The 16,986-nt window shown below is 38.6% G+C and overlaps 1 protein-coding gene across 1 annotated transcript in view; it reads right to left on the reverse strand.

Annotated features, from left to right (window-relative positions):
- The window catches only part of LOC145494515 (uncharacterized), a 43,369-nt gene that overhangs the window by 18,143 nt on the left and 8,240 nt on the right, over nt 1-16,986 (reverse strand). The window contains exons 3-22 of the mRNA XM_081474004.1: nt 16,800-16,842; nt 15,661-15,757; nt 14,860-15,072; nt 14,118-14,256; nt 13,345-13,468; nt 12,684-12,732; nt 12,264-12,290; nt 11,278-11,430; nt 10,976-11,021; nt 10,418-10,492; nt 8,173-8,401; nt 7,418-7,699; nt 5,420-5,474; nt 4,223-4,506; nt 3,420-3,555; nt 2,550-2,750; nt 1,391-1,526; nt 823-946; nt 181-229; nt 36-62 (exon numbers count right to left, since the gene is read on the reverse strand). Coding sequence (XP_081330130.1) covers nt 36-62; nt 181-229; nt 823-946; nt 1,391-1,526; nt 2,550-2,750; nt 3,420-3,555; nt 4,223-4,506; nt 5,420-5,474; nt 7,418-7,699; nt 8,173-8,401; nt 10,418-10,492; nt 10,976-11,021; nt 11,278-11,430; nt 12,264-12,290; nt 12,684-12,732; nt 13,345-13,468; nt 14,118-14,256; nt 14,860-15,072; nt 15,661-15,757; nt 16,800-16,842 — 2,489 coding nt within the window. The remainder of the gene's footprint in view (nt 1-35; nt 63-180; nt 230-822; nt 947-1,390; nt 1,527-2,549; nt 2,751-3,419; nt 3,556-4,222; nt 4,507-5,419; nt 5,475-7,417; nt 7,700-8,172; nt 8,402-10,417; nt 10,493-10,975; nt 11,022-11,277; nt 11,431-12,263; nt 12,291-12,683; nt 12,733-13,344; nt 13,469-14,117; nt 14,257-14,859; nt 15,073-15,660; nt 15,758-16,799; nt 16,843-16,986) is intronic.

The following is a 16,986-nucleotide window of genomic DNA, read 5'->3' on the forward strand; positions in this document are numbered from 1 at the left end:
GCACTCGTTGGTCACTTGAGAATGGGTATACTTACATTATGTAAGCTATAACGCCAATCGCCCTGGAAACGAACAAAGATAAACAAAGTTGTCAATCTCAGCGACAAAACATATCAGTATATGGCACCGAATTAAAAATTCAGTAAAAATTATTCAACGCCAGAAATCTTTTATTCTCACCACATATCTGCAGAGAGTGTTACTGGCTCGTAGTTGACAATTTCTGGAGCTGTGCGTACAAGAAAAAGAAAAAAAATATTTCAAAACACTGATTGAAGTGGATATCCCTTTTTTAGGCAGTAAGTTAACTTTTCAATCCCAAAGTTGACCATTTGAAAATGAAAACACACATTTCAATGGGCAAAGCACAAAAAAGCAATTCACTGCGCTTAGGCTTTCGTCTGAATGGTTAAACGCCTTTTTGCATCCACACTCTCAAGAGTTAGAACCACTTTGCACAACATAATGAACAGTACCACAAGAAAGTGCTGCTCAAGAGCTTTCATTTGAATGGTCACACACTAGGGTTTCATCCGCAGACTTAAAAGTGAGAACCACCTTGTACAGCATAATAAACAGTACCAGATGAGAGTACTGCTCAGTAGCTTTCACTTGAATGGTCACACACTAGGGTTTCATCCACAGCCTTAAAAGTTAGAACCACCTTGTACAGCATAATAAACAGTACCAAATGAAAGTTCTACTCAAGAATTTCATAGGGACCTTTAACAGCTTCAATTCAAGTTAGTTTAGAATAAGCAAGGTAGTGTCAGGACTGAACTTGGACAAGGCTTGAAACATACTGACACGGATGCAACTCACCCACGAACTCAGCAGTTCCAAGCGAAATCTTTGTTTCTTGTTGAGGGTCAAACTTCCTTGTCAGACTGAAATCGATCAGCTTTATCTTTGAACCTCCTTCATTTTTGAACATCACATTTTGCGGCTGAAAGAAAAATAAACATCAAGTAAAGTGTGTTATTAGGCGTTCGGAGAGACCGCAGTTTCAAACTCTTCATTGGAAGATTAGAGAGCCGAGGAGGGAGAGGTCAAGGAGGACATCAGAAGCTTTCCAAATTCCTTAGGACAATTAAGGTACTTTTATCACTTGATCAATACCTAAAGGAGGGCCTACGATAGCTGTTTTGAGAAGAAACACAAAGGCCAACACGAAAGAAGCTGCTTTCATATGGAATCGGATAAAAAAAAAGCACTCTTAATTAACAAACGCAAATGAACAAAAAAAAATTAAGCTCTTCTTTACCGACCGACCCAAGGTGCATGTATTTACATGTAGCAAGAAGGTAGTTTCCCCAGATCTTTAGGTGGAAAGCGAAAGAGAGTCAAGAGAGCAGGGAGCTACTCGGTTGGGTCTCTCTCAAATTCTAACCTTGAGGTCCAAATGCATGAAGCCAAGGTCGTGCATGAACTTGAGGGCGTCCAACACTTGCTTCAGAATTTTGACGGCTTCAAACTCGGGAAGAGAGTCTCCATCGATACGAGCGAATAAATCACCTCCTCTGGCACTGGATGAACAAAGAAAGCAATAACCATTGTCAGAAACCAACCATTATGACACTGTAACAAACAGCAAACACTGAATAAAGCCAATCAGGACACAAAGAAAAAAATTCTGTCATTGGCAAAAAAAGAACTTTTACCAGCGGCGCGGGAAAACTGTGACTGGTGTCAAGCGTAGGAAAACTTGTAGCCCGTGTCAAGCGCGGGAAAACTTGTAACACGTGTCAAGCGCGGGAAAACTTGTAACCCGTGTCAAGCGCGGGAAAACCTGTAACCCGTGTCAAGCGCAGGAAAACTTGAAACCTGTGTAAAGCACGGGAAAACTTGCAACCGGTGCCAAGCGGGGAATAAGTCATGAAAGAAATGGTTTAATGTTTTTGGTTTCGATAACACCGTGGGTTTAGTCTGAGTATCGATTTCCTTAGTACAGTGAAGTGCACCAAAACAGACTTCGCAGAATAAACACTGAAACATCAAACAGTTGGTAGATGTACAATATCGTTCAAAAATCGACCATGGACCGCGTTGGTCTTCACAACACTTTTACTCCTCCGTCCTGGCTTAGGAAGGAGTGGTTTAAATTGAGTGTCGCAAAACCAAAACCAAAGGAATCACTCTAGTCAATCACAAAGGACACAGAATACGCAGTGAACCAATCAAAACTCGAAGTAATTACATGTAGCAGAAGCGAAGCGTAGGAAAACGCGTGCGAACGAGTCACGATTGGTTTTAATTTTAATTCTGATTAGACGACAAATTGGCGCCTTTTTTATGCCAATCGTGCGGCCTCATAGGACAGTTTCAACTGAGTGTCGTAAAACCAAAACCGAAGCAATTACTTACTAATTACACTTCTAAGCCAACTTCAAACCGTAGTAGAGCCTAAACCAAAACCAAAGTAATTGCCTGATTACTTTTGACACCCAATTGAAAACCGCTCTAATGGCAAAACCAATTGTTTTTTGACACTCAAATGTAAACTGCCCTATCAGTAAGACTACCGCATAAGATTGTCCAATGCCACTTACTACTCCATAATGAGAATAATCTGCCTTGGTTCGTCAAACGCGTCTTGCAGTCTGATGATACGAGGATGATGAAGAGCATTCATGACGTCAATCTCACGTTTAAACTCTTCCTTCTGGCTGGGCCTCGATTTGATGAACTTGGCGCAGAACCTCGTGGCAGTGTCGAGTTCCACACACTTTTTAACGATGCCAAATCGACCTCTGAAATGTTAATGGCGGTAACAAAGAGAATTGGTGAGGCGAATGAAGTAGGCTAGCTATATGCATCTATTTGTGGGCGCGAGGTGCGATCGCTCATAAGACGTTAGATTTGATATGTAAGAATTTAACTTACATGTTCGCTCGGATTAGCTGTTTAAGTCTGATGTTCAGCACAGTAGCACGAAATATCTTATCGTTGCCTGAGCAGACTCTGAAAACGGGGCTCATTGTATCCAACAATGAAAAATACAGGCTGTTTGAAAACCCGAGATAGATTCAACCTAAAAAGTTCCATACCAGCTCTGATCGGTTTTGAAAAAAATTCGAATGCTTGAATTTAAGACTCTCTTTCATCTTTGATAACCTGTGTACAACAGTCCACTGGCTTTTGAAACCAGCACCTGCTCGCATCTCTGTAGCAGTTGAGCCGTCTTGCTAAGTAATTAGTTATTTCAGTGACCTTTTTCTGAAAATTTAACAATGTTTTGCCGCGTTGATGGGAAGTCAAAATGTAGTCGATGCCAATCAACTCAGAGCTAAAAGGATTGATAAGGTACGTTAATCAACATTCAGAATTAAAATTAAAGAATTTACCACGTTTTCAACGTTACTAATTAGGCCTACTTAGCCCCAGTCCAAACAAAAGAACTTTGTAACTGTGAAGCGTACCTGCCAACCTCCTCTTCAATACAGTAATGGGTTTGAACGTTGCCTTCTCTGATCTCAACAATCTCTTTTGGCACAAATACATCGTCATCTTCTGATTCCTCACTCTCTTCATCGTCATCAGATCTAACGCTTTCAACTGAAAATTTATTTAGCCTGTCAGCTGGAATGTCACTCATTCAAATCATCATGAATAAAGTAACGAGAAGTTTTGTTTGGTTTGTTCATAGCAAATAGAGGGGAATGGTTATGAAGCCCGGCGAACATCAAAGGAGCAAACAAAGATGCCGAGGGTTATGTTGGAAGGTCCACGACCGCGCACAATCTTTTTGTGGGGGCTCATACACTATACATATCCGAAACCGAAACGTTTCTATTGGGTACTTCTTCAATCCGAAGTAAACAACTATTTTGTTTTGTGCACGGTAAAGGCCAAAAAAGAGCGCAAAAACATACAAGAAAGAAGTTTGTCGAGTTCATAATCATTCCCCAGTATTAACTATGGTTTGTTAACATTCTTGCTATCTTGGTATGCAACATCAGCACCGGTTACTTACTGCCGCTTTAAATACTTTGGAAATCTTTTACTATGTTTATATTGAGCGTGTATTAATTATCCAAGCCAACTGCGAGCTTAACAAGAAAGACTGTTTTATCTAATACTGCACAGCACTGCTGGCGAAAACAAACTTCGTGAAGTTTCTTCTCAACCCATCATTTTATAAATAATAATAACAGAGATATTCCTAGGATAGCTGATTTTGAGTTTAAACGTTAAGGTCTTATACAAATTTAGTTAATTTTACCTTCAACAGTCAGCCAGCCTGCACACGTGACCCTTCCAGCCTCGTTCTGAGCCACACAACAGTATTCTCCAGTGTCGTCATCTTCGCAGTCCCGGATGTTGAGTGTGAACCGCCCGTCGTCGTGGTTTACCAGTGAAATACGATCGCTTTCTGTGATGTCAACCGCGTTTTTGAACCATTCCAATTCGAAGGCCGAGTTACCGCTGACTATCACCTCAAGGGTAACGGTGTCATGTTCATTGGCTGTGACGTCGCGTAGTTCCTGCGTGAAGACTGGGACTTCTGTTGAGCATGAAAAAAGAACTTAAGTCCTCGATTTCTAGGAAATTTGATGCATCAGTTTCTTATCTGTATTCATATTTAATGAATGAAACCTCTGTGTTTCTTATCTATGTCTTTGTACTCTGATAAAGTTCAAAGTCGTGTCATTTCCCTTTCAAAGAAGAAAGAAAAGTCTTTCACGTTCAAAGTTTCATTTCTTACCAGAGTTCTAATGATTTAGAAGAATGTTTGGGACTAAGCTCTAAATGCTTGAAAACAGGGCAGTGCAGAATAATCAGAGCCATTAGCTGTTATTGAAGTTATCTGCGGTTTGACATGCAAACGAGGCGAAAGGGTCCATTCTGCTTTGTATTGACCCATTTGACTCATTTTCATGCCTTTTTAAACAAACGACTATTTGACCGTAGACTCCACTGTAACAACAGCTATTGTCAAGGTAATTTTGTTAAGATGTACATGTGCGGAACATTTAAAAAGTGAAAAAAAAAATCGTTTATTTGAGCCAAATGAAAATATATTCACACTTAGAAAGTATTTTATATATCATGTTAATGCTTCTACTTCATCGTTAATGAAATTGTCCGAAATAAATATCTTAAAACACAAACAAACAAAATAAGTAAATAAATGAACAAATTAAAAAAACAAAATAAATAAACAAACAAAATAAACAAGCAAAAAATAAAAAATTAATAAACAAACAAAATAAATAAATAAATAAATGAGTTCAAGGACCAGTTGTAGAGGTCTCATCTCCACTTTGTCATAGCAACATTATTTCGATTCTAAAGTCTCATCCCCTAGTTTGTGACTGTTCCTACTCTTATTCGTTCTCTGGGGCTGACCTCAACACAAGGGCTTCCCCCCTTCTGGCAAAGAAACGCCTGCGTTTTACGCTAATCAGCGGTATTCAATAAACACTCACCGATCTCTTCGTCCTCCTCATCAGTCTTCTCACTTTTCGACTGGGCTGCAATTTACATATCTGAATTAGGACACTACACACTTCAAGCAAGACTGTTGAACTCGATCGTAAATAGTATGAAATTCAAATCTTCTCAGGCAAAAAAAAATGCGTATATGACTACGTTTGTGTTCTCAGCAATTATCGAGCATTGAGGTGTTAAAAACGATAATGTTCTATTATTCTAGGAAAAATATATTTTCTTTTATCAAATCGAAGAGCCATAGTTCATAAAACGTTCGCGAGTGTAATAGTAATAGTATGTTCTTAATTCTGATAATTTTTGGTTCAAAACCAAAATTCTCTGAAAAGTACAGATGTTCAATTTTGCCTCAGATGTCATTGTTTATTGGTAGGATAATTTTATCACCAGACTTAAGATCTCGTTTCATTCTGCACTCAAAGAAAGTTGTGATAATTATTATTTTATCAATCAACAGTTTTGGACAGACCTGTATGGTGTCACCTGGTTAACACGAGCCTCGACGATCCGGACTAAAGACTTTTGAATGATGTCATAACAACAATGTTTTGATTCTTACGTCTCTCTGTCGTATTTTGATGATTATGAACCAAACTTTTGTAAGTTACATTTGCTTCAGTTTGTCACCATATCGAAAGGATAAATGTTCGAAATAAAACAAAGGTTGGATAGTGTAAAACGTGCTCTTTGGTCGCTGTGATAAGGTGGCCAATTATAAACTGGGTGCTCATTGTAAGTGAATGAATGAAGAGAGGGAAGGAGGGAAGGAGGGAAGAAGGAATGAATGACTGAGCGAATGACTGAGTGAATAAATGTATTTTATTTATTTATATGCCAGGGTATTTGGTTGTAAAACTAATCACAGACGTTGTATCTTAAACTATCGTATGCCTTTTTTTTATATAAAATACATACGTACAATGCATGTGATGAATATTTCTCAAATTCGTAAGTAGATCATCAAGTATCATGGCCGTGACGGTGTTTGGATGCCTAATATCTTAATTAACATAGATTTTTGTGATTTTATTCCTCCGTTTCCTCATTAGTTTTGATTGGGAAGATATATCAAACACTCAAATTAGTGTTTGACCACGTTTCCAAACATCTCGAAGCTCGTCGAAAATACTCCGCTGCGTGTTATATTTTGAACTCGATCTCTTCTCGTTGTTTAACAATGTGGTCAAACTCAGTCTGTCGTGTTTGATATACTATACATCATGGACAAATAAATAAATCCTTGAAAAAAAAAAACTGCCAAAACATTAGCTGGTACATACATCTCAATTTGCCTAGCTATCCTCAATTGAGACAGGGAGGTCTCCTGATATTGTGTCCAAACTTATCGTGTTTTTCTGCTGTCAATATACCTTAAGGAGTGCCTGCCTTAACTCGGAGAAGAGAAATCGCGGATCCCTTAGAATTTTAAGCTCTTCAAAGGTGGTAGGAGCAATATTTCTTCGTTACATAAATTCTGGACCTCATTAATAATACTTCAAGTTTAAATGAAGGGAAATGATAACCGTGAAGGTGCTTGGATATTTGATCTTAGAGTCTTAGTTAGGAGCCCTTTTTTATTTTTTCTCTCTGTTCCCTTCTTAGAGTGTTAAACCACATTTCCAAACGTCTCGAAGCTTGTTTTCAACACTCCTCTCGGTGTTTGAAGATGTGGTAAAACACGGTCTCTCCTGTTTGATATATAACATTAACATCACAATGTCTAACCCCGTAAGCGCCTAGTGAAAAAGCTGGCTTGTTGTAAGTAGCTTGGGCCTTGTAATTCTAAGTCCTCGATTTAAAAGTTTTTCTAGGGGCACATTCCACACTCCACATTTTCGAGTTAACGTTCGTCAAACAATTTGCAGAAGTGCCAGTGCAAGACTGTAAAGGAATATGTCAAGTGCGGGAGCACAGTTGATCATAATTTGAGGTGTCATCAATAAGGCAGGGTTCCAATGCTACTTACATTCTATAGACAGCTTTCCACCACAAGTCACCCTTCCAGCATCGTTCTCAGCCACACAATGGTACTCTCCAGAGTCGTCATCTTGAGTATCCCGGATGGTGAGTGAATAACCACCTTCACCGTGATTGACAAGAGAGAACCGCTCACCCTCAGTGACTTTGACGCCATTCTTAAGCCATTCCAGATGACAGTTGGAGTCATTTTCGATGCCGACTTCAAATGAAACTGTTTCTCCTTCGTTAATGGAGATGTCACTTAATTCTTTCGTAAATACTGGCGGCTCTGTTCAAGTCAATAAGCAATCAATCGATCAATTAATCAAAGTAATCAGGCAATCAGTCAGCCTACAAGCCAGTCCTTCAGTCAGTAGTTCTGTCGGACGGAAAGTCGGACGGACAGACAGACAGACAGACAGATAGTTGAACACAAAAAAGAAGGCAGTCAACAAGTCAGGCAGCCAGACAGTCCGATTGTCACTCAGTCATTCAGTCAGACAGCCAGTCGTTAAGTAGGCCCGATAGTTAGTCATTTATTCACTCATTGATTGATTGACTCATTAATTCATTCATTCATTCATTCATTCATTCATTCATTCATTCATTCATTTATTCATTCATTCAGTCAGTCAGTCAGTCAGTCAGTCAGTCAGTAGTCAGTCAGTCAGTCCGTCAGTCAGTCATGTCTGAAAATTAGTCAAACGTGAAGGCAAAGTAACAAGGCAGAAATGTTAATTAAAAAGAGATACTAGCACATACTTATAGAGATTTGCTCAATGTTTTCTTCTAAAACCATGTCCACTATGTCTCGAACAAGCTCCTGTTCCTTATCCTCTTGCAGTGCCTCGTCATCAGCTGTCTCCTCCTCCTCTTCGTTGGCAGAGGCCACAGTCGCTAACGACGGTGCAATAGAAGGGCGGCTCTTCACGTTCATAAGAGATGCTAAGCTGGATAGTCGGCGAACAGCTACCAGGGCGTTGACAGACTTCTACAAATACAGAAACAGGAGGATATGACACAGTGGTTGTATTTAGGTATTAAAACACAAATTTCTTCTTAACTCATTTTATAACACTGATTAAACAACTTTGTAAGACGCTAATAATTCACCTCAGTGACCTTGTTCATTTAGAATGGAGAGATTGACCCTCACATGTAAATGAACATAACGAAATGCTCCATTACTATCAGGGTAACCAAGACAACGGTTAAGCTGTTACGTCCAACGGAAAGTATATCGAAACCAGACGGGAATAACCTAAGCATGCCTCACTTCACTGGTTGAGTTGATGGAGTTATTTTTGAATCAACCTGTCAACTTTAGGAACCATGAAAGTGTTCGTCAATATGATTCCATCGATCTCCGTATTCATTTCCCATTTACGTTTGATCACCAGTCAATAAATTCAGTCATCACAAATATGCATCTGCGCAAGGATAACCGTGTTTTTTGTGCAACTCTCGCAACTGCAGAATTGATTTCCTAAAACTAGATAATTCGATGCGGATTGAGTATACGTCACTGTGACTCTCTCCCTGTCATGGTATGATGCTCTCTGGATCGATTGCTGTGTATGTGATGCCAGGTTTCTAACTGTGCCTACACGGCAATTATACCCGCTCCAGGTATGTGCGTGCAATACTTACCTTGGGTCGGTGTCAGTTGATAGAATTGTGGAATGTGTAGACAAAGAGACTATGATAGACAATCTCTCTGTCTGTCCCTCTTTATTGAAGTTGATGACGTTGTCATCATTTTAACTGTCAATTTTTGGTTTGTTCGTGCAGAGGTAGTTTTATGCATCGCAAACGGTTGACTTTGAACATTATGGCATAGCCCCTTTAATCTTACTCCTGATGCCTCATTTTTAGTAGCGCTGAACGTGTGGCATTAAATACACACCCAGTTCTTTTAGTATAGCAAGCCAGGAGAAAAGAACGTTGATTGAAGGTAGTTTTCATAATTTCAAATTGCGCCATTTCGCAAAAGTGTAACTTTCTTTTCTCCTGCAGACCTTTGAAAAAGAACCTTTTACCAAAGTAACGCTAAAAGAGTTATTCTCTACAAAAGAACACAGCAATACAAAGTTTAAACACAGAATTCACGGGTCGGTAATCATGGTTACTCTTGACTAGTTGTTTCCACACTCGACTAACCTCGAGGATTTCGTCATCAGTCAGCGGCCCTGAATAATTGACGCATGCGCTTAAGCTGGGAATCTGTAAGCACATGTACAGAATTTGACTGACGTGATTTGAGTTGAGTGAATGTTTATTTACCAGAAAAATAATGTGCTTGTCAGTTATGTGAAGTGTACTGTGAGTCATTTTCTGTTGATTAATTGACTTTTAGAGCAATTGTACAAAAGTTTCTGGATTTTCTCTAAATTAGAAGTCAAGAACACCCACGCTCTCAGAAAGTCAAAATATTTGACCTAATGACGGTGTCTGGAATTGGGTGAGATATCGCGTAAGGTGAAAATATAAAGTTCATGTAATTATCGATTAAAAACAATTAAATTAGTCAATAATTGCTGGGTTAATTAGGAATATAATTATTATGCAATTAGCCAAAGTATGTGCAAGTAATTCTAGATTATACTTCAGATTAAACGTTAAAAATCCCATGGTAAATAATCAACAGTTTATTAATCTGATTTCAAGTTATTTATTAGCTGTTAATGTTAGCAAATCACGTCAAATCATCAATGTTAGTAATCATTCATTCATTGATTAATATTCATCGCATAATTCATAAAATCAATCGGCTAGTGATAAATATCATTAATTGATCAATATAAAGCGAATTAAAAATCAATAATGGAAGTGTAGGAAGCATTTGTGTAACTTGAGGCAGCTGAATAGGCTGTGTATCGTTATGACTGTTAAAGGCCAGGAACAAATACAGTACATCGGTCATCTTGGATTTCACTATCGTGGCGGCGCTAACTGTTGAAAGAGTGGTATCATGACACTTTCTTTCATCTTCATTTAAAGGATTTACCTGCCATCTTCTTTTGGCCAAAAACTGTTTCAATTTCTTGGTGTCGATTTTGACAGCGTTCGCTGAGGCACTTTTCTAAAATAATTAAAACAAACAATCCATCAGTACACACTTTGACACACACTTTTATTTCAAGTGAATTTAAAAATTGATACAAATGTAAAACTGATCCGCTGGTAGTATTAGGCTAATCAAGGTGGAATCATGACAAACAACTACAGAGACAAAGAGGGTAGAAAATATAAAAATAGTTCTACGCTAGATAACAAAAAGATTATACGACGCGAAAAGAATAACATGTAGGCGTCAAGCATTTTATCACGTTGAGTAGAGAACAACATTCGTTCATTCATTCATTCATTCACTCAGTTCGTCAGTCCACCAATCCGTCCGTCAGTCCGTCAGTCCGTCAGACCGTCAATCCGTCAATCCGTCAATGTGTCAATCCGTGACTGTCAGTCAATCGATCAATCAATAAACCCGTCGATAAACCAATACACTTAAAGAAATAAAGAGCTACACGTAACTTGAACAACTTCATTTAATGCAATTCTTTACCTTCATCCAGACGTGTTCTAGACAGTGTTTGATTGTGTTACGTTTTCTGCAGTTTAAAGAAAACACGGAAATTTATTAAAAACTTAGTAGAAGTTTATTATAAATTTCGTTTCTATATGGTTTCGTTTTCAACTTGATTTAACGGCCATTTTGTATGTGCCGGAATCTACTGTGGATTCGACAGTTTGAACGTGCGTTTTTTTCGCATCAAGCATTTGGCTACCATCAACAATTAAAGTTCCAATACCGACGCTGTCGTTTTATTGACCAAAATTGCAATTCTTTTTTATCCTTGCACATACTTGGCATTTTTCACCAATAACTGTCCAATGAAATCCTTAGCTTCGTCTGAGATGACGTCAAAGCTTTCGTCATCAAAGTCCCATTCAGCGGCTGTCACGTTGGCAAGAGTCTCATTGTTATCTTCTCCCAACAATGGCGATAAGCCGCTAAGCCTGGACATGAAGAAAGTTAGCATCATCAAATAAACTTTTGTCATTTGGTCATCCTAGCTTGATTAAGAATATAACACAAACAGCGGTGATAAACATTGTATTCCAACGCATTTTAATAATCACTTTTGAAAATGTATGTTGACTAGCACACGAAACGTCAAATTCTGTATTAAATTGCGTTGGAATATCATGTTTATCACAGTTGTTTGTGCTACATTCTCATTCAAGTATTATTGATGTAAGTGATCTTTTTTACTTCGAATACACTCTGAACAAAAACACGGGTTGAAAGCCGTACTTCGATTTAACGATTAGATTATAAGCTCGATATTTCTATCATGCGTAGAAAAAGAATGCGAATAATAATTGTTTTAGTGCAAATATACTCTCGACTAGTAAATTATCTAAATCCTCTTCACAGACAGTGGACTGAAAACCGCAAAGAAGTGGCCAATATATCCTTAACAACTACACTACTAAGCAACTCACTCTCTACAACAGAACAGACAGTGAGTAGCGCATGAATCGGCGACAGAACGCTAAACTTGATACAAACGTGGAAAATGTTTTCTGTTTCTTAAAAGAAATCTCGGATTCATGAAGACTTTTCCATTACGCCGCTAAACAAAGTAAAGGGTTGGATTTTCTTTGTCTCCAAGAGAGCAAGGTTTACGCCACAAGAGTTGCTAAGAAACTTCACGTAATTCTTATGTTGCTATGCGGCTTCGAAGGTTGTTGTAAAGTAAATTTTCCAAATACCATATTAATATGTGGAATGAAATGGTTTTCAAAAAGTATCCAAGGTGTTTACAAGACATAGAAATTATACTCACAGAATGTAAGCTACGACTCCAACACTCCTAAAAGAAATATAACGCAAATTTGATTTACCTAACATTGAAAAAAATATGTAATAAATTATTCGCCATATTTAAAGCTGACGTTTAGACTCCGGGTTTCGATCGAATGCATCGCGCATCTTTAAGTACTAGACTAAATTAGTCAGACAAGTTCGTTGTTTATACCGAGTCCGCCGCAATTTCCCTCAGTCATAATCAACTTATTTAGTCTTGATTTAGTATTACCCCGTCGGTTTTTAGCTTTGTGTTAGACATTTATTTTCAAATCGGCTTTGATTTGAAATAGTATTGGTACACTGAAGAAAATGATTCAGATTATATCTTGTCAGACAGTCCCCATCTTTCGACCAAAACACCTTACCAACTCACCAAAAAGTCTACTGTTCTACTTACCACATGTCAGTAGCAAATGAGATGGTTTCAAAGTTCACTGCTTCTGGAGCTGAAAAGAACGTAAAAAAATAAAGGCATTTTACTTTCTGCGATCAGATCGCTTGGACATTTTGGAAAGGATTTGAAGCTTATTTAGGATTCAATCAGATTTTCTAAGGATTGTTTAAGAGCGAGTAAAACACTGAAATTATTGACCCAAAGTTGTCTTCGTATACACCCGAGTGACAGTGCCGAAGTTGTACAACGATTAATCTTGAACTGTTTTGCTTATGGCAAAAATCAGTCAAACGAACATAATAATAATCAATATTTAAACAGGGTGACCCCTTCAGTCGCAGGACTGGTATCAACGGGGGCCCTGTATAACGTAAAATAAAAAGAGCATGTATAAATAATATATATCTATAAAAAAACTAACTACTTTAAAAGATACGCTGAAATGTTTAAAAAATTTAAAAGCTTAAAAAGGTAATAGCGTTCTCATAAAAATTGGATATAGAATTGAAAATGTTCTAAAAAATAACCTAAGAAAAACATACGTTGTACTAAGACAATTATATAGTGGTAAGACTTAAAGCAAACTTAGAGGATGCTAAAAATGATCAGTATCATGTGTAGTCTGATAAGATGACTAATGAGGAACATTCTGATGTAAACATACCCATGAACTCAGGGGTCCCTTTGAGAGCCGTCATTCGGACACCAGGTACGAGCTCTAGCGCCAAGCCAAAGTCGATCAGTTTAATATCCCAGCTATCCTTGCTGACGCACACGATGTTTTCAGGCTTGAGAGATTAAAAATAACACAAAGCACAGTTAGGAGCATTTATATGCCGATCTCTCCCGTGACGCGGTCAGACTAGCTATTCACTGTTTCAGGTAAAGGTAAGCCAATGTTCTTCATGGGCTGTCTCTTTCCTTCCTACCCCACACCACCCCTGAGACTGCGAGAAGTCCGGGTTCTACCATGGGTCCAGAAGTTTTTTTCCTCGATGTTTCGTGTCGGCCGAAGACAGACATTACGAGTCGCAAAGTCGTGAGAGATAACTATTCGAATGAGTCACAATTCGCCACTTAAGAAACGAAAAGGAATCTGGGGCAAGTCTCATCTCACAGTCTTCATGGGGACAATAAGACGTCTTGTCTTTGTCCCCAGTAACGGTCCCATAAGCCACTACAAGATGACAGTTTTTTTTTTCTCGTTTCTAAAGTGGAAAATAAAGATTTGGTCATAACTGGAAACCGCGCATGAAAAGCCTCTGGTACCCAGGGTATCGGGGTTAGATAATTTATTAAACAAAGGTGTTATTTTTCATTACTGATTTCAATAGTCATACCTCTTGCCCTTAATTACACTTTAATTAGGACACGGCAAACTGTCGACGGGGAGAGACAGAACTTTTTGTGATCAGCTTTAGGAAAGGTTTTATTTACCTTAAGATCAAGATGTACAATGTTCTTCATGTGCATGTACTGAAGGCCCTGAAGCAGTTGGTACATGTAAAAAGAAGCTTCCTTTTCCGTCAAGCAATCGGCATCCGCAACACGTTCAAATAACTCTCCCCCTGACACACTGCAAATACATCGCTACTCGTTAAATCATGATTACTGAAGATCATTTTCAGAAGAGAGGAGTTTAATCAAAATCGACAACTACATGCAGTTTAGGGAATAGAAAAAATTAATTTTGCGGAAATCAACAACCTTGTGTTGATTTAGGCGATGATATTATTGACTAAAACAAATCGTGCAAACGAACGAATTATTTACGATTGTCGCGACAGAGTCTTTCACGAGGGAGCGTGGGTGAGTAAAAAACGAATTCATGACTTTAACGCGTCGCTTGCGCTTGTGATTATCGTAAGCAAAGATTGTACCATTTTAATCGTTCCTTTTGATACTATACCACGTTTCTCGAAAACACCTGCATACTCGAGTGTCTGGGCACCAGTAAAATAGTGTTGCGCTCAGACACTGGGTTCTCCAAAGACCCAAGTACCATTTGGTGCCCGAGTACAAGGTCGAGACCATGTACCAGGGCATGGACACTGTGTCCGAATTCTGGTGTGAGCACTTGGAAAAAAAGGTGTGTTCACATTAGTGGCCAGGGATAATTGTTCTCTGGCACTGTACTTGGGCGCCAAGTGTAAACATAGCTTAAGTCACTTTTACTTACAACTCCATGATCATAACAATGTTCCTGGACATGTCGAATGCATCGACCAATCCCACAAGCCTCTTGTGGTGTAGCTGGTTCATGATGTTGATTTCGCGCATGATATCTTCTCGCGAAGAACCGCTGCCACTGGAGCCGAGCCGGATGTACTTGGCAGCAAACACCTTCTTGGAGGAGCGCTCTGTTACTTTCTTTACCACACCAAACTTTCCCCTGTTGCGTGAAATCACATACAAATACTCACTACTGTCCGCCATAGAACTCTTTAATGCTAGTTAAGAGTATTTGGAGGTACATCGAGGCAATATTCGTTATTCTCGCCTTTCGCTTGGTTTATAATGTAATCATAATACGACGTTGATAACAATTGCATGTTAAGATCAAGATGTACTATGTAGGGACCTCTGCACAACTCCGTCATCATTAGTGTGGAACATTTTCATGTCCAATCACGGACGTGAATTAGCGCGCGAAATGGCTTACGTCTTTAAAAGTTCCTTCTACTATTCCTTTTCAACGTTTCCAATAATTGACAAAGGGTTAACAGTTCAAGTCCTTACTTGACAATTTGCATGTTGTAACAAAGAAATAACTGGATAGTTTATGTGACAAATTAATAAACAGGATAAGTTGCTATCTTAAGCTTGTCTATCAAAACCAAGACGATAGTTTCTTTAATAAACAAGGCTTGTGTTATCAGCCTCAGCTTTCGGCTTTGACTGATGACATACAGTTCATTACTTGTGCTCAAGTTCTTTCGTTTTCGATGTGTGAGTGATATTAATAACTGCAGTATCTTACTTTCCGACTTCTTCATGGACATCAAAGACGTCTTCAAGACGTGTCTTTTTTACGGTCACGGGTGGCCTGGGTTCCAGTTCCAAGTCCTTTTCCGACGCTGGAATGAAATTATGTAGAACTGGATTGAAATACCTTTCCTATGTCATCGTGTAAGCCAGAAGTTCATTTGACAAATAGCTGAGTAAACTAACTAGTTGAGTAGCATTGAAAGCACTCGTCCTTTGTTAAAGTTGTGTTACTCTAGCAAAGTAAATAAATAAACAAGCATTCTCTGAAATAGCTGTGGAAACGGACATCTCTGCTTTCGTGCCGAATCTTCCTCCCCCTCATAAACGTCCGAAATTCGAACTGATAAAATTCCACTCTGATCATGTAACACTACCGAGATCCAGTTAATGTCTGTGATTGGCTGTTTCTTGCGGGCGAAATTCAAAACACACTCTATACACTTTATTGTTTTCAAATGATATTTTACAAAATAAACTGAGCTATCAACCAATCACAATTAAATTAGGAATCTTTGCAGAACTCCGTCGTCATGAGTGTGAAACATTTTTGTGTCCAATCACATTTTTGTGTCCAATCACAAACTTAAATGGCTTACGTTTTGATAAAAAAGGTTTATACTCACAATCCTTCGCAACATTATCAATAACCGACAAAAGGTTAACAGTTCAAGTCCTTACGTGACAATTGCATGTTGTAACAAAAGAAATGACTCGATAGTTGAAGCGACAAATAATAAAAGGAAAACAATTTCAAGATTGGCAGACAACGGACACTAAATATAGCTCAACAATTTAAACATCTGACTACGTTAACCTTAAACTGATATCAAGGTCAAATTCTTTTACACCCCCTCCCCCTCCCCTCCCTTCCATTTAGAACATGTGTTTTTACTGAAAGCACTGAGTAGGAAGTAAATTACATTTTTGTGTCGCAAGAGCTTCAGTACTGTGCTACTAATAAAAATGAATAAAATTCAAACTTTTGTCCGAAAGCCCAGCTATCCCACATAGTTTCCATTGTGTTGTGCACAAGTTAAATTAGGCATGTGATGAAAGAAACAGCGAGAGTTCCAGCAGAGCTTAACTGCTTCGTTGGGTTTTTTGTGAAGTAAATAGGAAACAATGGCCTACCTGACGTGAAAATCTCGTCTCTGACACTGCTGTAAGCAGGATCCTAAGAAACCAAGAACAACATATATTAATGGAAGCACACTTGAACCTTTCAAAGGCATTAATTAGGTTCTTGTCGCTCAGTTGGAAGAAGGCAAACATTTTTGATCGTGGGCAGCTGTTTCTAATGGACAAAAGTGACCACATT

Source organism: Orbicella franksi, chromosome 8 (genome assembly GCF_964199315.1).
Source record: "Orbicella franksi chromosome 8, jaOrbFran1.1, whole genome shotgun sequence".
In the NCBI taxonomy this organism is placed as follows: Eukaryota; Metazoa; Cnidaria; class Anthozoa; order Scleractinia; family Merulinidae; genus Orbicella; species Orbicella franksi.